A 24,330-nucleotide genomic window follows, 5' to 3' on the forward strand; every position below is an offset into this window, starting at 1 on the left:
CACAGCCTGGAGAGAGACCAGGGGTCCTGATTTCCCGTCCACAAGCTCTTCCTTCTTGTCCCCCAATTCTCTGTCATAGGCTCATTCACTTCCATTTTCTCAGACACTTTCAGCATGAAGACACCAATGACATAATCTTCATCCCATCATCCTTTATGGTTTGGAGATGAAAGCACAGAGCCTTTCTCCTGGACTCCAGGCTCCAGCGATGGTACTCCTGTTGCTCTAGAGATTCTAGATCCCATTTGCTCATTCACAAGAGAGAAAATTGCTGGAGACCCTTCTCCAGCATGAACACACAGCCCTCTGCCCCTGATGAAAACCATAAACACCTCTGCACAGTCGAGAGACAGTGTTAGAGAGATTCCTGTCTCAGTTCAGGAAAGACGAGCCTCCGAGTTGGGAAGACTCTCCTTTACCTAGAAGCCCTTCTGTGCGAGCCTCTGTTACCAAACCTCCTGGCGGCAGTGGGTATCAGCCTGCTCTGGGACTGTCGGGTACAGGGGACATTACACAGGTTCATAAGGCTGGACATGGCAGGGATTTTTATAACGTAGAGGAAAAACCATGGTGAACCACTGGGATATTATCTAAGACTGTGGCTTTTAAATCCACTGTGCCCTTTCACACACACACACATGGCTACGTAATAAAACACACGTTTTGCAAAATAATAGCTACCCAAACTACGTGCAGTGAAGTGTAATAGTTTCCCCTTCTGTTTCACTTTTAAGAGTGCTATACAACCTCCTAAATTTATTTTTAAACTGGAACTAGAAAAAGAATATAAAAGGTTAATGAGGCAAGTGGAAATATAATTAAATTGATCTATTTATAGAAAAGCTCAGAAACACTGATGTGGACGTTTTAGATATCAAGTTCTTTTCCCTTAGGTGCTAGAATGATTCCCTTTATAGAAAATTCCAAAGGTCTGTGGACATTCGTTTAATTTTTATTAAAGGATAAGGCAGTAAGATTGCAGGCAGAGAAAGTCGTGTTTTACTTCAGTTCTGAATAAACCTGTAATAATTTAACAAGGTTACACTGCAATAGGGAAATACTTGATGGAGACAGTGTGTTTGTTCTGATCAGGGATTGTAAAGGGAAGCAAGAGGTGATGAGGCTGAGGGGCATGGGAGGGAGTGAAGGTCAAATTTTCTTGGTCTGTGCACATCACCTAATTGGCTTCACTTCTGAATCCAGTGGAGAATGCTGGCAGCTGCGGCCGGGAGCACAAAGAGAACAGAGACTCCCGCAATTCAGGTCAGAGGTCACCAATAAACATCCAAATAAGGATCTGCTCATCCTTATTACAAGCATAACCCCAAAAGCCATCTTTCCGACTGCTCACACCGACACCATCACCTGGCCAAGCTCTCAGGGCAGAAACCTTTGTCTTCTGTCTGTTTTGAATCATCTCCAACAAAGCTACTGGCAGCCAGAGCTGAGTAGCCACTCGGGCAGCAGAAGAGCTATGAAATGTTTCCATTCTTCAAGAGGGGGGGAAAGAGTTAATTAAAAGATTGCGAGGTTCCAGTGACTAGATTTTGCCTTTAGATCTCTTTATCCGTTAAGAATGGTAATGTTCAAGCTTGGGCAAAAACATTGCTTCCCCCTCTCTGAAGCCTTCAACAGATGATACTCCACACAATAACAACAATAATTTGATGATTCTATTCAATGTCCCAAATCCAAATTGGTTGCACACACAAGAGGAGCCCAAATTGTCAACCTCTTCACGCGCAAAAAAAAAAAAAAAAAAGTAATTGTTGCTGAAGTGCCAGTATTTGCAATGGCATGAACAACGATCATTCAAATGATGAAGATTCTAAAGCATGAGTCTGTGAGTCTGCAAAGGATATCTAAGTTGAAATCATCCCAGTAAGACCAAAATACAAACCTAGGCACTGCCAGCACTATCATAGTGATCTATTTTCTCTCTCTCTTTCTTTCTCACACACACACACACACACACACACACACACACACACACACCCCTACACTTCTTTACTCCAGACATTATTTATCCCCATCATGATTTGGAATCCAAATACTAATATGATGACTATGCACTGCCCTCATTTTTATAATCCCAACCCTGTACGCCTACTGTTTAGAAGTTAAAGTCTTCTGAATTCTATATATTCTAGACAATCCAACCATTAACAAATTTGTTTCCGGAGACTGAAGTTCCAGGATTAGAAATGGCAGTACCAAATTCACACCCATACGCAGGAAAAGGCTTCTGGTAATGGGTTTGTAAATTAAAGGATTTCTTCAGATTGGCCAATTTACCTAAAGTTATTATTTGCCCTTGAGTGAATCTAGAGCAAACCCCCAAATTAAGGCCCAGCATGTTAACTGGATGGGATTTTTGACATCATCAGGTCCAAGTGCATCATCACACATCAAATCCCATAGCCTCAGCCTCTTGACCTCTTGGCAACAAGTGGCATTATGTACCTCTTGACAGAAATTCTCTCATTCCTAGGTTTCCATAGTTTTATTTTGGCTTTCTTCTAACCAAAAAGCTCCTTTCCACTACTAGCCCCCAAATGCTGCCCTCCCACCCTCACCCTCTGTCTGTAGCCTCACATTACACCTCCTCCGGGGTTGGTTCCATCCACCCTCACAGTTTCAACCCTCAGGGCTATATTAGTGGCGCTAATATCTATGTGTCCAGCCTCGATGATCTCAAACACAACATGCCCAACACTGAATCCACGCTTTCCTTCCAAACCTCTTCTTTTTCTTGTATTCTTTTTCATAATGTCGTTCATCATTCACCCATCCAAAACTGTCATTTCTGAGTCCACCCTCAGTCAGACATCAATTTCTCAAAATTGTTTCTGAAATCTCTACACTATTGCTATCAGCTTCATAATTACATTCTCTAAAGCCAATGTCTCCTATATACATTCCTCATCAGAGTTAGGATGATGATTTTCTCAAAGAGAGCTCTGACAATATTTGCTTAAAAACCTTTCGTGGTTTCCTATCACCTACAGGAAAATGTCCAACTACCTAGTATCCTTCCCATCTCAAACTATAATATTTTTTTGTCTCGTCTCACCATACCATCCATCTGCTTGTCACTCAGCCCCACTCACCTTCTCTCAACAATCAAATAAACGTTTTCCTCTGCTTACAGTGTTCCCATCTTCTACTTTTCTCACAACTCTGATTACTTTAAAATGTCACCTCCTCTAAAAAGCCTTCTTCAAATCTCCAGGTCCACTTAATCATTCCTGGGTGTTCCTACAGCACTTTGTTCACACTAATAATATCACACATGGACTATACCCTTCTTGTCTGCTAGACAGTAACCTGTTTTAGGAAAAAAAAAAAAGGTACCTTGCTCTTTGTATAGCCAGGATTTAGTACACCTGTGCATAGTAGGTGCTCAATTACCAACTGCTAAGTAAATATGTAAACACAGTGAAAAACACTCTTGAATTAAGAGAAGAGGTGAATTTCAGTCCTACCTTGGCTAGGACTCAAACTTTGAGCTTCATCTGTAGGCTGAGATAATAGACTCTTTTCCATCTATGAAGTACTATTACAAGAATAAATGAAATCAAGTTGAGGGAAGCACTATTTCTCTGTATTTCAAATACAGAGAAATATATTAAGTATAATCCAAGAGTATAATCTTTTAATGTCTATCCTTTCACCTAGATATATCAAAGGTTAAGAGACTCTATAGCCAATGTCTAAACTGGGGATGAATATAAGTAATGAAAAATAGGTACTTTACACATCTTAGCATTTAGTGTTCCTAGAAATCAAGGGTGACTTCAATTTAATATCATTATGCTGTACAGATCACATTAAGTATTAGCATGTAGAAGCACTCACTATGTTACAGAAAAAAAAAGCACAGGCTTTTGATTAAAATAGGTGTGAATGCTAGCACCATGTATTACTTTGCTTTCTTATTAGCATCATAAAATTATAAAATGCTAATTATAAAATGCCTTTTATAGCACTTCTTATATGTATAAGTACTTTACATATATTATCTCATTAATTCTCTCAAGAGCCCCATGAAATAGGTCCTATTATTCCCATTTTTACATAAAAGAAAACTGAAACAGGGAGGTTGGTTAACTTGTCCCACGTAGCAAAGCTATTATGAGGCAGAGCTGGGATGTGAGTCTGGGTGGTCTGGTTTTAGTCTGGCTCTAACCACTAACCCATGCGGCCAATCTAAATAATGACGTGACAGGCTAGTACAATGCCTGACCCACAGTGAATTCTTGACAAACACTGGTTTCCTTTTGCACTTAATGATGCTTGGGTGACGATGATACATGCAAGTGGTCCTGAGGTCCATCATTTCCTGACTACACACCCACGCCATATGGACTCCGTGAAATGGAGATCTCACCTGTATGGTATACTACCCTCCTTCTCATATAAGCAGAATTTCCAAGAAAACTAGAAAAAAAATCAAACCCTTTTAGCTAGCTATTAATTCATCCATTCAAACGGGAGCTAGATAGATCTATTTTTTCTTTTGTCGAATCATTAAAATGTCATTACACAGGGCCAAGGGCAAAGGTAGAGAGCTCCAGTTTTGTTCTTTCAGACCCTCTGGTTGTCTTTTGATAAATCGCAGCGCATCAATGCTGCTGTCTATTACAATCAGCGTGGTTCGCACTGTGTAAACTTGCTCCAGCTCTCCCTCCTCTCTGATAATCTTGGAAGCTCTCCTCTCACGGGGATGTTGCTGCAGTTCCCTCTTTAGCCTATCATTCAGGGAGGAACAGTGTGAAACACTCTCTCCAAATATAGCTCCCATCTCTGCAGTGCTGTTGGCTGGCGCCGGCTTCAGACCTGAAAAGTACATTTGCTTACAACTACTGGGGTAGACAGACTTCTTCATAGTTCCTCCAACTGGGTTAATTCTTACATACGTATCTTTGTTGGTACCAGCATGCTTTTTCATTGTTTCCTTAAAAATTTTTTTCTAGTTTAATATTGTTTTCTATTTCAATAAATACCATGTGTCTCCACTGTCAGCTACACAGGGGTTCTTGAATTACGTACTGGTGCATTACCAATATTTAATAGTCATATTTAATAATGATGTCTTTGGCATTTACCATGTGCCAGGTTCTATACTATATGCTTTACATGCATTCTCATAAGATTCTCAGTAAATTTATAGCAACAGGACAACAAAGAATTATTGGGCAGAAAATGCCCATAGTGCCACGATTGAGAACTCTGATCCAGAGGGACTGGTCCTTCAATCTTTCACAGATAACTTTCCTCCCAACCATACATATCACCTGCTGTGTGGGTCTCCAGTAAGGCCATAAACTCTTGGGGCTTTGTGTTTTTCACTGATAAAATAACTAACTCATACGTTTTAATCCATAAAATAAAATAATTAAACTTGATGATCTCTAAAATCTTTCAGAAAAAGTCTGTTTTTGTTTTGTGGTTAATTAAAAAAAATAATATCTGGGTAATTTTGATAATCCAGAGAGAAAAAATTATAAATCCATGGGTCTACAGGCAGACATAAGTTCACATTGCAAGGGTCTTCTGGGCCAGCTTACCTGGGGAGATTTGCGCAGATGGTAAAACAGTGTATGTACGTTAGGAAAAATATTTTAAGGAATACTGACTACTAAGAATCGTACCAGTGAAAATACTAGGATTTATGTTAAAATAAGCAACTAAAGGGCACACTAAAAATAGACGAATTACCAAGCACGAAGAATCACAAACGCAATTAAAGAAAATCTTATTTAAAATCAAGGGGGTAGCAATTTAATGAGCAGTCAAAACTGCTCTGGGATTCTGTGAATCAGGCAACATCCAAGCCCAATTAAAATTCTAAACTATATACTATATGTACGTGTATACACGCACGTTTTTAAAATTCCCATAGTGACAGTAACAGGGTTATCCTTTTATTTTGACCTTAAAATATCTTTCAGGTAAATGGGATTTATATCGGTTTGCAAATATTCATAGTAATTACAAATTTAGGAAAAATCACAGTAGGATACATGTAAAGGAAGTGATTTATTTATAGAACTCAAAGTCACATTTAGGGGTAGAAATTTGCATAGACCCATTTACTTCAATAGAATTAGCAGATAGGAACCTGACTCAATTCTCTAAGAACATCAGCGTTTTTAACTAATGGGAATTAGTCAGTCTGAGAACTATTAACTATCTTTAAGCCAAAATATTCAGAAAAGGACTCAATATAACCAAAGACATTACCATATCCACAGAGCACAAGGTTTGACTTGTGAATTAAATCTACAGCAGTCTGTACCTTATACGTCCCTAAGAAATATTTCTCAAGCAATGAAAGAATTGTATTGCTGCAAATATACAATTTAATAACAATGGTAAACAATTAGTTACCTAATATTTATGGGAAACAATGTTTTCAGACAGATTATCTTTAAAGGAGTTTCTTTTTGTTCCCCCCTCATAAAAAAATACATTGAAACGTAAAAATTAGTAAAGAGTCAAAGAAATCCTACACGCCTCCTAATACAGTTGAAAGTGATATAGATCTGGATTAAAATATCGGCTTTGCTTTTGTCCATCTGTGACTCTGGGCAGGTTCCCAACTCAGAGGATGTATAGAAGGAGTGAAATACGAAAGACACCTAACGCAGTGCTTAGAGCCTTGTGTGTTCAGCACGAGGGCTGATTCTCCTCGTTCTAACATTTATTCAATCCAGCAAAGATTTGCTGAGTTGCTCTAATGAACAAGGTGATAAATTTTAACATATGGGCCTGGAACCAGAAGAGGTGACTTGCAGAAAGGATGTCCTGGCTTATTCAAAAAGAGAATTTTCCTCAGTGGTCTCCTATGGAAGGAGAAGACAGGGCGTGGGAGACACCGAGTTCAGTGGCTACTTAGAACAGCCACGTGACCCTCACACAGTGGCCGCTGAAGGCTCCCCAGCTAGCGTCCAGCCATCTCACTTGAAGCTCTTTTGTCGAAGCTCCACAGGCCCCGGTCCCCGGGGAACTAGTGTCAGGACTGCTGTCTGGCCCTAAGCTCATGAACACCAAGGCATGGTCCGACGTTGCCCATCACTGAGCTGCTAGACACCAAGGCACTGGCAGGTGGAAAGGGTCAGGTCATATTCACTGCATTTGAATCCTTCTGCCCCGTGACCTTGACAACTTAGGTTTTAGATGATCTCGGGTTTTTCTCATACCTTGGGTTTTTCTCAGCCGGCAGCGTGTTAAATAATGGCCAACGCTATGCGCTGGCTTGCTACTTGGTGTTGAGATAATCTTACTGAAACTGGCTGCTGGCTCCAGAAGGTCAGTGCGTCTGCTTCACCAGAAATGCCCACTCCTCTGAAAAAGATGGGAGGAATCTGGGCTGAGAGTCACCCAGAAGCATAGGACAGTGGGATGAATGCTCGGTGACAGTGACCACCCCCCCCCCGCCCCAGTCAGTCAACCTAAGTGACAAACATATCTTTTTTAGCAACATGGTGGTTACCAAAGAGGCCACGCAAGGTAATGGCCTATTTCGGGATTATTGCTCCTTTAAAGAATATGTCCCATCTCAGTTACCAAAAATCAATCAAGGGCCAAAGTTTGAGCTGTTTTTCTGTTTTCTTACTTAAATTGTTCTGGTGTGAAAGTGATAAACTGCAAACAGGAAACACAGAAGAATATACTTGCATGAGTCAATGAACTGCAATTATTTTAACACGCCAGTGACAGCATGTGCTGTTCCAGTATCTTAACCTACTCATAAATTTCATTTTAATGCCAAAAATATCACTTATTCTGGAATGCACAAACTGTGCTGTAGTAATTATGTGCCACCTTTTCAAAGGCTAAATACAAAAATAGCAAGCAAGCTCATGGTTATGCTCCGGTTCAAAATGAGTTCTCATTAGCTTCACTAAAGAAAATGGCTTGTTCTCTTCTTACCTACGATGTAATGTATTTTTCACACTCTAAGTTAATGAAACACAAAAGTCTTTTTATGAGTAAGACACTAAGATTTACTTAATATAGTACCTCAATAGAGAAGAACATTGATTAGTTTCAGACAGCAGTAAGCCAAATTATGACTCATTTAGTTTTACCAAAGAGAGTAAGACTTTCTAATTTTAAAGGATCGGGTTTTAATTAGGTGAATGGCTTTTCAAGATAGTCCCGGAGGTCAAGAAGATAGAAGAGACTAATGACTTTTTAATCTGCAGACTTTGGATTGTAATAAAGCATCACTTCATGACTTTTCTGAGCATGGCCCTGTTTGAGAGTAACACTGACCTCTCCTGCACAAGTCTAGTGTTTGCAAGGTGAGCCTTAGAGATGCTGATCTGTTCCTTGAAACATTTGGTCTAAACTCCAGGTACCTCCCACCAAGTGAATGGCATCCAGATGGTCATGATTAAGCAGAAGGATTAGCTAACATGACCACAGACGGAGAGTCATTCAAGACACGGGTGCTAGTGCCCAGTGTAACCGGCTGGGTGTGGACAGCGTCTTCCCTCAGGAAGCTCACAGTCTAGCAGGAAGGACAGCTAGGTAAGAAATTAATCTCAGTGAAGTGGAATCCATTTCATATAATAAATGCATTTAGGAAAGGAAGAAAGAACAAAGTAATGATACAGTAGATGTACTTTCCATAGAAATAAGCTCAAACTGATAAGGATAATATCACCTAATTGCTTCAAACTCTCTATGCATGTACTTTATCAGGGCTAAAAAGTAAAGGCATGCAAGTATATAAGAGATTAAATTCATTCCAGAGCAAACATCAACTGCTATTAACAAACAACTATTGTAACCAATGCCTCTTATTCTGACTTCACAGAAAACTTGACCTTTCTGTTACAGTTCTCTCATTGCCCAAAAGGTCACAATTTGGCATATCTCACTGGTCATTTGCTATTTACAGAGACAGATTCATTTTAAACTATACAGGTAAGGTTTACGATCAACCTCTAAGATTTCCTTCTAAAGTAACACTTGGGTCCCCTTGGAGTATCAGGTCTAGCAGATGCCCATCTCCCTAAAAACATCAGGCAGCAATATGTATGTCCAGCTACTTCTTTCAGATTTCTTTCTGTGTTTGATAACAGCTAACTCCAAAGGACATTTCTATTCTATAATCTGTAAAAAGTCCCCTTGCAGAACCTCCAAAGCAAAACTCCTCAGAACAGAGAAGCACCTGCTTGTAGGTCTTGGGGAGTAGGCAACTAGGTCTCAGAAACACTGGTAGGAGAACAGGAAAAGATCTCAGGATATAATGACTCTCAAGGGTCAAGTGTGGGTTAGAAAGTAGATGAATCCCTCAGCACAGGCCCAGCAAGACTCGCTCTGCTGTGCATAGGAGAAGAAATGAAGTTTGTCATCCCTCAAATTAAATCTTGCCTTCAACATAAGGCAAATAAAAAGTATGGAATATAAAGTCATTACTCCATCCCTCCAGTGAGTGATGCGCCTGACAACTGCGGATGGGTTCATATTCTATCATTCACTAATCCATTCATACTTTCAATAGATATTTCAATAGATATTTACCAAATAGATATTTGCCAGGCTCTCAGAATACAGCTGTTGACAAGACAAGAACCCTGTCCTTGTGGAGCTTACATTTTCACAGGGGTGACAGACAGTAAACAATTAATGAAAGATGTAATATAACAATTTCAAGTAGTGATAGTATGAAGAAAAATAAGCGAGGGTGAGGGAAGAGAGGATAAGTAGCAGATGAAGTTTTTAATGCGGCCACGGAAAACTCTGACGAAGGGGCGACGGAGCAGAGTCGGCAACGCTATGGAGGGGTGAGCCAGGTGAGTATCTGAGGGGAATCTGCAAAAATTGAGGGTGGTGCCTGGTAACTCTCCCTGTTCACAAAAGTAATAAAACCTCATGATTTTATAATTACCTTTTGTTGGAAGATATTTTCCTCAGGGTACAGGAGGCATAGAAGCAAGCTGAATTTTCAAAATGAGTTGGTTAAATAAGGGAGAAATAGATAAATGTCTCCCAGATAGTCTCGTTTGGGAGTCATCCTCACATATTTCAGATGCATAAAGAGATATCTGCTGTGTGAATAATAATTCTATCCAAAAAGTTGAGGGGGAAGAGGGTTCCAAAGGGCCTGAGATAGCAGCAAGTTTGGTGTATTTGAGGACCAGCAAGGAGAAAAGAGGGTCTGTAGGAGGGTGAGAGGAAGTATGGTTGGAAAAGAGGTGGACAGAATACAAGGGCCAAATCAGGTCACACCCTGGGGGCTACAGCAAGAACTCTGACTTGGTCCAAAGTATGATGAGACGCCCCTGGAAGATGTAAGCAGAGGAGTGATGTCCTTTGGTCTTCTTTTTTTTTTTTTTAAGTGTGTTCTATCTGCTATACGGGGAACAGATTGCAGGGGCAGGAATGGGAGCTGGACAGCGGCTGGAGGTGATAGCAGCAGTCCAGGCAGAGATGATGATGGCCGGGACTCAGTGGGTGCTAATAAAGCTGGTAAGATGTAGTCCGATTCTGAATATGTTTCTTCTGACAATAATGAGAGTGAACATATATTCGATGCTCAGAGCTGCCCCTTTGCTGCGTCGTGTAGTGTAAGAGCTCATGACAGCTGTGATAGGGACCCGTGAGGCTCATTTCACAGGTGGAGGCTTAGGTGAATCACATGGTTCCCGAGCTCCCGGGCCCTCTCTGCTCAGCACGAGCCCAGTTTTTGCAGCTCCTATACCACTGTGCTCACGTTCTGGAATGGTGGAATCTCACTCTTACCAACTCAGTGACGTCAAACTTCTATCTTGAGCCCCACGTTGCTTTCTGTTTCCCTGACAATCGACCCAAAGGACAATTGGGTACCACAATCACCTTTTTCACCACCACCCTTTACTGCCCCCCAAACTGGGTAATGCCAACCTTGATGAGCAAAATGGGGTCCTCCCTACTTGGGAAAAATACCATGGTACTGCTACCTCTTCTGCAAGAGGCCTACGATCAAAATAACGAGCATTTAGCCTCTCAGTGAAAATTTCAGCCAGCAAATTCAATGTAATTAAAATGTCCAGGCATTTCTGACTCATTATTGTGCTCTTTGCCGGGTTTACAGAATGTGTACTTTCCTCCACTGGCTGTGTTTGCCATTTGTTTGTCTTCGTGCTGGTCTCCAAAATTGGGCGATTATTAGTGAGTCAGTAATTCATGTCCTGAGGTAATACTTAACTGCACCTACTATCAGTTTTCATCGTTACAATGAACACATTTTAAACGTCTTTCTTTTCATGGAGGATTTTGATATCGTCAAAGGAAAAAGTACTCTTTCTTAAATAACTGAAGAACCACGGGATAGAAGAACCAGAGGAAGACTCTGGATTCACCCAGCGTGGTGGCCGTCAATCCCGGCAGCACCTCAGAATCATCTGGAGGGTGCCCTCCCACCACCAGACAAATCAGAATCTCTGCAGGTGGGACCTGGGAGTCTGTAATTTTTAAACTCCCCAGATGATGCTCACGTGCGACCAGGATGGAGAAGCACTGATCTAAACCAAGTTCCCCTCCAGGAGCCTCCTGCTTGTCATGTTGAAATGAAAGAAAACCAAATGAAAGAGACCAGAGAGGGGAAGTGACTTGCCAACGGTAAAGCCAATTTGAGGCAGAACCGCAACTGAAACCCAAGTTTCCTAATTCCCTGTTCAATTTGCACTGAACATCCCCAAGACACAGAAGAATCGAGGGGAACAGTGGGGGTTTCACCAACTGCAATCCTGATGATTCTATCATTGAGGCTTTTTTCCTCTTTTGATTCTCCACCTTCTGTGCCAAAGCTGTGCCAGGACCCTGCAACGGCACTGTCAGCTGACAGATACTCTTTCTCCTTCAAAGGACAGCCATACTAGGGAGTGAGCGTATAACTGAAGACATCACTAAATGGGCTTGAAAAACAAGACAAAACAAAACAAAACGACCCTGCTCTATAGCTACACATGAATAGCTTTTGACTTACTAGTGCCATATTCAGGATCTTGATCTAAGAAAGTAATCACGGAGATGCACCGATTTTTAGGCCCATACAGACATTTACAGCAGCGCTGTTTATATGTAGGGGGAAAGTAGAAACATCACAGAAACGTTGAGGAGGTTTCAACATGTGCCTTTAAATTTTAAAAAGCTACGAAAACCTATGCAATATATTCCCAGTTTGGTAAAAGTAAATATGTAACCACAGAATGAGAAAAACACTAGAGTTTAGTGGGTGAGTGGTTGAGTTATTGAGGTTGTCTTCCTCCCGTTTTAAATGTCCCATACTTTCAAAATTTTCTATAAGGCATATGTCTTTCATTTTAAAATATATGCTCACATATACACATATGTATTAAAGTTACGGGACAATAAACATATGCACAGAATTGTATTTGGTTACAAAATTTTTGGATACCCTGTAACTTCTGCTTGTTACTGGTATGTCTTTTTTCTCCTGAGATGAAGGGCATGAACAAGGCTCCCACTTCATGTCATATTCTACACAATGACTCAATTATTTTAACAGGAGACTCAAATTAGAATCTCCCTGACCTCATTTATATAAGTCAAAAGCTAAGAAAAAAATGTTAGTGTCATGAAATATTTTTTTCATGAAATTAGAGACTAACATGTTAACGTAGTCCATCTTTCCAGTCTTATTTAACAGATCTTAAGATTTACTGAGCGCTTTCCATTTCCACCAAGGACCATTCTAGTCTTTGGGAACTTTACCATGAACAAAAACTGTCTGAAAGCCTTGCTTCTTGTAGCCCTTACATTCTGGTCAGAGGACACATGCTAAGCGTAAGTAAAATGAAGCAGGGAGAGGGGCAGGGTGTGCTGGGGATGGGAAGGGGGAGGTATGCTGCTATCCAAATAGAGTAACTAGGAGTGCCTTAGTGATGCGGTCACGGAGAAGTGACCTTAGAGAGGCACAGTCCTTCGTATCTGGGAGAAAGAACATTCCAGGCCCCTTGGTAAATAAAGGAGAAAACACCTTGATAAGTAAAGGGGAAAACATCTTTTCTCTTCCGCTATTCTTTGGGTCATTTGGAACTGCATGCAGGTGTAGTCAGTTCATGGTTACAGAATGGCCAGGTGAACGTCTTCTGTAGAAAATCGGGACCAGGGAAAATAAATACTTATGGGTAAAAAAAGGCATTTGTATAGGTTCACTGACAATACCTCTGAAAAACCTCATGTGTTTGCCTTTTCAATAGTGCTTACATGGACTGTGTGTGTAAAAAACCATTTATGATGGAGAGATAAGAGGCTGCACTGGTTAATAAGAAAGAAAACGTTTCCTGGATCTTACCTAATATATGAGCTCTTTATATATCTTTGCTTGGAAAGAACATGAATAAGCCATACATTTAGTGCAAAAATACTTTCTTTTTTCAAATCTATAGCATGAAATATATGTCCATACACTGAATATGGAAAAGCCTGACAATCTGATACACGAGCTTTAATTTTATGACAAATGATGCTTATTTCTACCGAAATAGATTTTCTAAATACTGCTATTTCATGGAATAGACGAGATTTTTTAAAAAACATGATACTTGTAGAAACCAATTTATAACCAATGCTTTTGAAGCAGTAAAAGAAAATTTTCCTCTCATCTAGAAAAATAAAAGAACTAGATCTAATACTAGTCATTAATATTTTTACTTCAATCTATAAAGCACACTTATCCCACCACAAGTTAAACTGCCAAGTGATGAACCCCTCAAAGTTTAAAATAAAAGATGATAGTATACCTATAGACAAGGTTTCAATTTAATAGAACCACCGTAATTGCAGCTTCGTAGAAGAACAATAACACAGCACAAGGCAGCCTTATTTCTCTGGATCTTATATCACCACAAAATCCTCCAGATCTGAGATAAAATGAAAGTCAAATCCTATTCAGGTTAACTCAAATTTAGCCTCTCTCAATTCACATGATCAAATACACAGAATTTCAGCATCACTTCAGTCACTCAGTAATAAGTGAAGGTCCTCCTTTGAGTATATACAAAATGAAGTATCTCTTCTGGGGATAAACTGAAGACTTTCAGGGGCTATCAAAATATTAAGTTCTTTATATACCAAGTTTCATGTCCAAAAATGCAACAATAAAGGTCAAGGTCTTCCTTTTAAAAAGTTGAGACTGGTTTCTAAACAAATTAATATTGCATTGGAAACATAATCAGTCCTTTCTAAAAAACTAAAAGAATAAGTTATAGAGTCCTGGGTTCTTTTAGAATCTTTCCTGATTTCATGGTCATAAAATTCCTTCCTTTTTGAGAAGCCAAGGGATTTTTAAGAACAGAGGCATCAGGAGAGATGAGGATGAGATTCTTACTAAAGATTAGAAGATAAAGGTAGGATTCCTTCCAAATCCCCAGATACGTATTTCTATGAGCTGAAATGAGTAAACAAACCATACAGTATCTTGTTTTTTGTTTTTTTTTTTTTGGCTGCGTTAGCTGCGCGCAGGCTTTCTCTAGTTGCAGCGAGCGGGGGCTACTCTGTTGCGGTGTGCGGGCTTCTCATTGCGGTGGCTTCTATTGTTGCGGTGCACGGGCTCCAGGCATGCAGGCTCAGTAGTTGTGGCTCATGGGCTTCGTTGCTCTGCAGCATGTGGGATCCTCCCGGGCCAGGGCTTGAACCCGTGTCCCCTGCATTGTCAGGCAGATTCTTAACCACTGTGCCACCAGGGAAGTCCCCAGACCATACTGACTTACATTGTCCATAATGTTATTTAACACTGATGTTGAATTATGGCTTTTAATGACAAGAGCCTGGAGTTCTTGGCTATTAGATATCTGCCTGCCGGTAGAGAGCCAGGTAAGGAGGTACAGTTTAGCACCAAATAAATAAACAAATACTAAGTGAGGCGGGTGATATTGCTTTGGCCTGGGAGATTAAGACCAAGCATAAATAAGTTTTCTATATGTATCTTAAGAGGGAAACGGAATGGAAACCAAGGCTGTTGCTAAGAAATGTTTCTTAAATATCTAAACGATAGAGAATCACAAGCTCTCAGGCTTGGGGAGACCCTTCCGTCATCACCCATCAGAACTCTGGGCATAAATCCTGTGATCAGTTTCCACCTGAATGCAAGAAGAAAGCTTCACCTCCCAAGAAAACCTCTTCCATCTCTCAACAGTTCTAACTTTATGAGTTTTTCTCCCTTTACTAAAGCAAGTCTGCTTTCTATAACTTCTCCTCACTAACCCTAGTTTGACTCCATAAAGCTGAGGTTCCAAATACATAAGCCTCAGGGTTGAGGCCAGGGGCACATAGGAGCAGAGCTGGCCGAGAGCCAGGCCATAAGTAGTGATGGGGCTTTGGGCCAGGTAATGGGCACACTGTTCACCTAAACCGCCAGCCACTGCTCTGCAGGGACATGGGCCCCTGTCATCAGATTTTCTCATCAGAAGCCAGAAATTTGTATTTCAGTAAAAATATCCTGGGTTTTGAATATATAAGGAATAAACTGTGGAGTTCAGGCAGCTCTTAGAGCTCAACTAATTCACACCTTTCATTTTATAAGTAAGAAACTGAGGTCCAGAATAGAAAGTGATGGACCGAAGCCAAATGGTTAATCAGAGGTCAGTCTGGAGGAGAGCAGCCCCAAACACAAGGTCCCATCTCTCCTGTCGCAAAAATGCAGTCTGCAAGGCTTGTTTTTTCAGCTTAAACATGGTTTGTCTTAAAGAAGAAAGGAGATTAAGAGAGAAAAGCGAGCTACCTCTTCCAGTTATGAAGGAAGAAAAAGGCCCTTCAACCAAAGTGCATTTGGGTGATAGATGTGCTAAAGTATTCGGAAATGGGCATCAGCTTTAGATCACTTCCTGTCTCCATTATGAAGTCATTACTGTCACAGCTAGCCTGTATAGTATCCTCTCAAGTTGAGAAAGTATACGGGGCAGCAGCTACAAGCAGAGACTCAGGAGACACTGCTCAGGTTTGCAAGCCTGGCTCCATCACTTACTACCGGCATGACCAAGTCACTTCCCCTGTCTAAGCCTCAGTTTCCTGGACAGCGCCAACCACAGTACCTACCGCTCAGTGTTATCGTGAGAATTAAATGACCTAATACACAAAGTGCTTACAACACGCCTGACGCAGAGTAGGCACCACACAGGCAGAGGGCTACCTTCTGCTGAAGAGAGGTGAACATATTACTTAAAGGAAAATGTAAAACAAAACTGCACAAAAATACTCTAGAAAATATGAGTCCTGAAAAAAAAAATTCTAGCAGCTAGTTCCTTTACAGAGGTTAAGGCAAAGGTGGACTTCATCCGTTAAAGTCAATGTAGCGTGAACTCACGAATTAAAATCTTAGCACCCACTTACACAGGAAAGAGCCTCAGTACATCTACGTGTTCTCCTCAAACCTTGGAGAACGTCCTAGAATACATGAGATATACTCCATCTTGGGTTCCTCCTCGCCAAAGGCTGAGCTTATTTTCTGAATAGTTACTGCAACCATCTCCTCCCTCGCTCCATCTCTAAGTTACTATTAGGAATCCAGTCTCTCAAAAGTTCTTCCTAGATGTTTAGTTTCCTCCTTTCCCTTTAACTATGTACTAGTGAAAGATGAGAAGATAGCACACCACACTCTTCAAAAAAGGAAAAAAAAATATGCATCATTTCTTCAACATCACAACTCAGACACTTAACCACCTCCAAACACTTACTGATCTACCATGTTTATCATATAAATATATGTAATCCATATATAGATACATCTCCTATTGCTCTGATGAGATTTCAGTTTAACCCAAGAGAACGCACAAATGCCACAGGAGAATCCTCAAATATTCACCAGCCATCAGAGGGAGCTGGGACACCCTGTCTCGAATCACAGAAACCACAAAGAGAAACTGGCACGATGGCTCTGGTGTCTAAAGCAGGAGAGGGTCAATACAGAGCTCTTTCCTAAGGCTGCCAGAGCCTTGGTGACCCCCGGGGTCTGGTGATCCATGCAGGAGCTCCTGTGTGTCACTGTGTACAATGCCTATGAGAATTAGCATGTATTGACGGCTAGGTGCCAGCTACGGACGCAAGCACTGTACGTGTGTGAACTCATTTAATTCTCATACCAAACATCTCACAAATGAGGAAACTGAGGTCCTGAGAGGTTAACCTGCTCAAAGATCCACAGTGAGGAAGTAGCAGAAGCAGGACACAAACTCAACGGGCTGGCGAGAGGCTAAACGGCTAACTTACCACTTCCCAAAACTGCCTCTAGAAATGGCTGCTATCACTTCCCTCACGGTTCACAGGCATCTGACCAGCTCCAAGGAGATGGTTTAGATCTGGCTGCTTTTTTTTTTTTGTGGTACGCGGGCCTCTCACTGTTGTGGCCTCTCCCGTTGCGGAGCACAGGCTCCGGACGCGCAGGCTCAGTGGCCATGGCTCACGGGCCCAGCCGCTCCGCGGCATGTGGGATCCTCCCGGACCGGTGCACGAACCCGTGTCCCCTGCATCGGCAGGCGGACTCTCAACCACTGCGCCACCAGGGAAGCCCGGGTCTGGCTGCTTTTACCTGTACCTGGAAGTGTACTTCTGGGGCTCTCAGGTGGAGGCTGGATTTCTACATAGCTTTTTACTCAAGCCCTCCGGTTGCTCTTTCACAAAGCCAACCTGGGAAGAAGTTCTCTAAAGCACGAAAGATGCAGTTCCTCACATCCTTTTAGAGGGGACATATAAAGTCTCTGGTCCATGGGCTTTATTTTTCCTTCATAATTGGAAGAGACAGATCTCTTTTCTCTATTAATCTCCTTTCTTCTTTAAGACAAAACGTGTTTGAGCTGAAAAAACAACGGCGAGCAAGGGAAAAAGGAGAAAAAGGAAAAGCAGAGGAAGAATTAATATTATGTTAAAAAGTAACTGTTAGTCCTCGGAAACGCAAACAAAAACGGCAATGAAGACACCACCTCACAACCACTGGGAAGGCCAAAATCAAAGATAGATAACAACAAGTGTTGATGAGGATGTAGAGAAATGTTCCACCTACTCAATGTTCCTCCTACACTGCTGGTGGAACTGTGAAATGGTGTGCTTCTTTGGAAATCAATCATGCAGTTCCTCAAAAGGTTAAGCCATACAGTTGCCGTATGACCCAGACTTTTCAGAAATTTCACACCTGGCTGTGTTCCCAAAAGAAATGTCCACACACAGACTTGTACATGAATGTTCACAGAAGCATTATGCATAATAACCAAAAAGTGGAAAGAACCTAAGTGTCCATTAATTGATGAATTTTGAAAATGTGGTATAAACATAGAAGGAAATATTATTGGGTAACAAAAAGGAATGTAGTACTGAGACATGCTACAGCACTGACAGACCTTGAAAACATTATGCTGGTGAAAGAGGCCAGTCACAGAAGAACACATATTACTTGATTCCATCCATATGAAATGTCCAGAATAGGCAAACAGAGACAGAAAGGAGATTAGTGGTTAACTAGGGCTGGTATATTGGAGAGTAATGAAGAGTAACTATTAAGGGCCACAGGGCTTCTTACTGGAATCAGTGGTGAGGGTCCTCAACTCTGTTGGCAAAGGAAAAGCCATTAAACTGTGTACTTTAAATGAGTGAACTGTATGCTATGTGAACTCTCTCTCAATGGGCTCATATTTTTAGAGAGATTTAAAAGAAATGGTTACAAACTAAAGCTACTAGTCTATCCCAGGATAATCTGTGTCTTTGTGAATGAGAAACCATAATTGTAGAAGTGTCAGAAACCCAAAATCATAAGCGGGAAAGGAAAAATCAGAAAGAAAGGCTCTATGGAAAGGGGAAGGGGAAATGATTTCTATTTAACTGAATTTCAAGATAGTGGGTGTGTTGGGGTCACATCACCGCAAATGCATAGATATTACACAGTGGGGTGCATAACACTAAATTCAGACTTTCTCCTCACCCGAAAGCTATCAGTGCTGAAAATAAAGGATCTAGAGGAGAGGTGAGATTTTTTAAAAATGCAAAGGCTGATGTTCACTTTTTGGAGACTGAAGTAAAAAGTTCACAAGTGTAAGGATCCTCTGTTATATTGCATCCCATGTTCACAGAATAAGAATATTTGATTAGCATCTAAAATGTACACCATTTCCTAAGATAAATTTGAGTCACAATTCTAAATTCAACTAGAAAAAGTAAAGCCTTCACATTCTAGAGCTAAGTGTAACATACTGACAGCCAGACCAGCGCGGGCACTGGTTCACATTCAGGTAGAAAGAGTTAAAAGTTCGCCAAGCCACCCTGTCATGGATCTCCTTATAATGAGACTTTAGCAGAAATCAATGCAATCTATGACTAAAGTGAATCCAGTCTCCTAAAGTGGCAATACACCAAATGATAATATGGAAGCCTCACGGCTATTAGCAGATACGTTAACACATTTTTGCAAACAGAACAGTTAGTAGAGAATTTCCTTGACATTTTTTTAGCCTAACTTTCAAATTATCACCAAGCCCTTTATTTATTCTCACTACATCTTAATCAAGCATCATTTGTGTGGCAAATCAGCTTATGGCTTCCTTTAAAAACAGGCGAACCATTAACTGACCCAATGTGTTGGCAGTTCTTTTTAGACAGGAATAAATGATGCCTCTTAACTTTGTGCTCCAAGCTGCAGAGTTTGATTTCACGCATATGCAAAAAGAAACATTTAAAGGATCCTGCAAAGTCAGCTAACAATCTTCTGCGAGTTTAGAGAACAACAATAACAAAAACCCTCCTTCACACTCCCCCCACGGAGGTTTATATATTAAATATGGTTTTAAAGATACCTTACATGACTTAAAACGCTCTTGCCATAGTCCTCCAAATCCTTGACTGTCATAAAGTTTAAATAGTGCTCTTATGACTCAAGGTCAGAGTACAGTCTTTTCACTTACAAAACTGTTGAGCTCAAGAAAGTATACCAAATGTTCCTCAGTGCTCTATCCTAACTTTTCCAAGAAGTTAACTGTCCCTTCCTCCTTTTCATGAATTAGTACACTGCATTATCTTTGGCCCCTGTGTTAGAAGCACTGACCTTTCCCCACTCCACCTGTTTGCATTAGGGTTAACAAGTTCCTTGTCTGAAACAGCTGGTGTTGACTACCAAAGGCAAACCCACTGTACATTTCCGTAATAGGTGACAGGAGCTCTGGGAATGAAAACTTGTCCCCAGAGAATGCACCACCCCCCAGGCCAAAGCCTGGTACTCCATTTCAGTAGCATTAACTGTTTATTTTCTTTAAAAGCCAGATTTTGGTAATGTTTTGATTCGGTGACTCCAGTCAGAAAATGCATCTGTCACTTCCACTCCCTCCTTCTCCTTCCGGATGCCACAGCCTCAAACCCAGCAACCCCTCTGGGGAAGGAGGGCAAGGTTCTCCGGACGCACAGAAACAACAAGTAATCCTGGACTCAAGGAGGCAAGGCTGCTAAAACGAGCTGCTTTTGCTGACAAGCCTGGGGAGGACTTTGTTGTTCCTACCACGGAAGCACTGTTATGTCAGGCATACAGGGAAAGAGCGAGTTTTAGGACAGTCACGGACTTCTCATCCCGGCACCCTGCAATCACTACGAAAACCTTATTCTTTCTACCCTGAAATCTTCTCGCCATAAAGAAAACCTTCATCATATTTAACCTCCCAAGCGGGCAAAGGATAATGCAACACTGTAAAAGCAGGCATATCTTTACGGCCACCATGCTCTTGGTGGCTTTTTGAGGATTGTTACTCTTTACCATCGTGCCCGCCTGTCAGCTCCTCCGGATGACAGCTTGGCAGAGCACAGGATTTTCGGTATTATTTATGACTCGCGTCAACCCAGCGGGCGGCGCGGGGCGGGGTCGGAGGAGCGGTACTCAATCTCCCACGAAGAGCTGAAACCCGACTTGAGCAAGTCGGCAGTGACGAGCGCCAGCACCAGTAACCCTACCCGCCTCCTGATACACAAACGCCGGCCTCAGGAGTATACCTGATGCACACACCCAAGTGAAGAGCTGAGTTATCAGATCTCCCGGTTCCAAACAGGTGCGGGGCCGCTCACTGGCCGAGAACATCCGAACCCTACCCCCCACACCCCACCTACCAGATCCTCCTCGGAAAAGTTAGCCCCCCTCGGCCAACCTTCGTCCGAGTGGCGCGATGCTAATTGGAATGCATTCTCTGGTGCCCCCAATGCTGTTAGTCCTCTCTTCTTTGTAAACCCCACGAAGTGACGCAGAGCAAAACTTAGTAGGTCCGAGGAACAGAGACGCGTCTTTCGCAAAGCACGGACTTCGCAGGAAGGCGCTAGGAGGCAGGCGCTGGATCCTTCTCGGCGCCTCCATCCTCCTCTGGCTCCCCTCCCCCGCCCCGCGCCCGCCGGGGCCGCTTACCTGCGTGGGACATGGTGATGGTCTCGTTGTTGTTGGAGCCCACGTTGAAGATGACCACGGCGGAGGCGTTCTGCAGGAACGCGTTCCGGATCTTATCCCTGTACGTGCAGTTGCCCTTGGGGATGAGGGCTATCCAGTTCTTGCCGTGCGCCGGGGAGGCGAACTTGGTGTTGGGGTCGCAGGCCAGGCGGTCGTGGGCCGAGCTGGCCATGACCACCTCCCCGCGGGCGTCCTGCTTGGGCGAGTGCTCCCCGTAGCGCCCGCACTCGGTCTTCTCGGTGTGCAGCTCGGCGGTGGTGCCGCCGCCGCCGCCGCCCGCCGCCCCGGCCCCGGGGTCCGGCGCGGGCTCGGCGTAGGTGATGTTCACGAAGGCGGTGTACCATTCTTCCTTCTCGGCCACGGTGAAGTCCAGGCAGAGCAGATGCACGAAACAAAAGGAAAGCAGCCATGTTGAGAGAGCCAGGCTGCGGCACGCTTGGATGAGAGACATTGCCATCTTTATCCGCCGGGGCCCCCTCCCCGCCCCCGGCGCGCTCCCCCCGCGCCGTCCCTCCTCCCCAGCCCCGGCCAACGCCGGGCCGGCCGCTTGTCCTTCTTCTCCTCCTCCTGCTCTTTCTCACTCCCGGGCCCGAGGGGCCGCGGCCGGGACGCGCAGCCGCCGCGGGGACCGGCTTCCGAGCGAGCGGGTGGCGCCGGCCCCTTCCCTTTTCAGCCGAAGCACGGCGGTTGCATCTCGCTTCGCGGGCGCCGGCGGGCCGCGGGCGGAGGGGGCGCTCCGGGCTTGCGGCGGAGTCCGGCTGCCGAGCGTCCTGCTCCTTCGCCCGGCTTCTCCTTCTCTCATAGGGGTGGCAGGGGGCCCGGGAGCGTGCGGGGTGGCGGCCCCGCGCCCTGCAGCCCCGGCGGGGGCGGGCGCGGCTGCTCCGAGCCCGGGGTGTCGGCGAGGAGTCCCGGCTGCCGTCGCCGAGCGCTGGGGCGTGCGGGTCCGGCTGGAGGCGCGGCGGCCGCCCCTGCTGTGCGCCGGGTCCCTCAGGCTGCGCCCGGCACACACTTGCCACGGGAGGGGCCGGCTCGGGGGTAGCGAGAGCAAGCCGGGAGAGAAGAGTACGCGGTCCGTGTGTGTCTGTCTGTATATGTTTGTGTGTGTGTCTAATGTGTGCGTGCAAGGAGGAGCTTAATGTGATGTCAAAGATTCTAGGCTTCTCTTGCCACGCTCCCTCGGTCTCTCTATGGGCAGCAGCGACCCCTGCCGGGTCTCAAATTCAACCTAATCTGCGACTTGGTCCAGGTGGAGGCAAAAGGGGAAGCGACCCCTTGACCTATGAAGAGAGGAACAACTTCCTGCGTCTCAAATGTAGAGAAATGTGTGTATCTCTCATAAACAACTTTCCCTAATTACCCATCCTAGGGCCAACTGGTAAGATTAGTTGGTAGCTGGGTCCTCCGAACACAATGCCTGGAATATCTAGGGCAGTGACTATCAAATTTAAATGTACATCACCGTCACTGTCACGTGTGTGTGTGTGTGTGTGTGTGTGTGTGTGTGTGCGCGCGCGTGTGTGTTAAAACTCAGACTGATGGGCCCTGCTGCAGAGTTTCTCATTCCGTACATGTGAGGTGGGTTCCAGAATATGCTTTTCTGACAAGTTCCCAGGTCATGCTGATGCTGCGCTGTATTAGAATGAGTATAGAAATGGGCTTCTTTCTTACCCTCTGGCAGCAAACATGTGGCATTTGTTTTCCTCTAGAATGAGTGTTTTCTAACTCTGTAAGAAAAGAAATTGGGTGAGCTATTTCTTCACTGTGTTTATTCTGGTTGTCATGACTGGTAACAGAGGACTTAGAGCAGCAATAGAGCCTCAATAGGCAAGGCAGGTTTTTTGGGTTATTATTGTTTATAGGATATTCTCCAGTTGTGCATAGAGCTTACAAGTAGTCAGTGGAGAGTACAGCCCCTCTAGAGTCGTGTTCTTAAAACTTTGACACAGCACACTTCCTTACCAGTTAAATGTTTGAGTGGTTATCTTTTCACACCAGCAGTTTCTCTGGCTTGAGATAGCACGTCTCGAAAGCAATTTGTGTGATGGTTCTTAATCACCCACCTTGTACTTCCCAACTGGCAATCTTTCAGAGAACTCAGGACCCATTCTTGATGAAAACAAAAGTCCACCTTTTCCCCAGGACCTTAGTTAGCATGTTTACAGAAATCTGTTAATGGCTGTCCACCAGTACAACTGCTGTTTTTCCAGAAGCAGTAGGAACAGCTGGTGGCTGTTAGGGGAGAGCAAAGAATCCCAGCTATACCCAAATTAGAAGCAGGCAGAAAAAGAACTACTTAGAAGCATTTGTCTCTATGGTATTGGATGTGCTGGGTTTCTGTATTTCCCTAATTTATTCATTTTAGAAAATAGGCTTCTAGGCAATTGGGACAGTGCTTTTTATAGTGCCTAATGCCAAAAAGGCAAAAGTGAAGAATGCCTGGCTGCTGGTTCCTGAACCACCAGAGATCTGAGTCCTTTGCCTAAAACCCCCCAGCAAGGTTTTGTACGGATGTCTCACAAACCAAAGTGTTTCCCCATATCTCTCTGTCTCTTAGCAGTTTTTCTCCAGCCACAAAACTTAGTGAATCTGTGTCATTAAGAATGCACAACTACCCCTGTCATTTTCTTCCCTTAGAGGAAAAGTTAGAGGCTGAGGAGATGGCAGGATCAAGGAGGTAGCATCCTGGCTGAGAGATTGATTAATTACAGGGACATTGGGCAAATAAGTAAAATATTAAATATAATGGGAGCCAGGTTTCTTAGTGTGGGAGAAGGAATTTACGAATATGGAAGGAAAGAAAGCTATAAATGTTATTGAACTCAGGTTCTGCTGCTGGCCACTAAAAAGCCAATACCCGAGAGACAGGTGTTGGTTGGAAAGGAAAGGTTGCTTTATTCAGGAGGCCAGCA

The 24,330-nt window shown here is 43.3% G+C and overlaps 1 protein-coding gene across 1 annotated transcript in view; it reads right to left on the minus strand.

Annotated features, from left to right (window-relative positions):
- Window positions 1-21,878, minus strand: part of RNF150 (ring finger protein 150) — a 237,109-nt gene extending 215,231 nt beyond the window's left edge. The window contains exon 1 of the mRNA XM_060012080.1: window positions 21,383-21,878. Coding sequence (XP_059868063.1) covers window positions 21,383-21,878 — 496 coding nt within the window. The remainder of the gene's footprint in view (window positions 1-21,382) is intronic.
- Window positions 21,879-24,330: the final 2,452 nt, after the last annotated feature.

The sequence above is a fragment of the Delphinus delphis genome, chromosome 5 (assembly GCF_949987515.2).
Source record: "Delphinus delphis chromosome 5, mDelDel1.2, whole genome shotgun sequence".
NCBI classification, from domain to species: domain Eukaryota; kingdom Metazoa; phylum Chordata; class Mammalia; order Artiodactyla; family Delphinidae; genus Delphinus; species Delphinus delphis.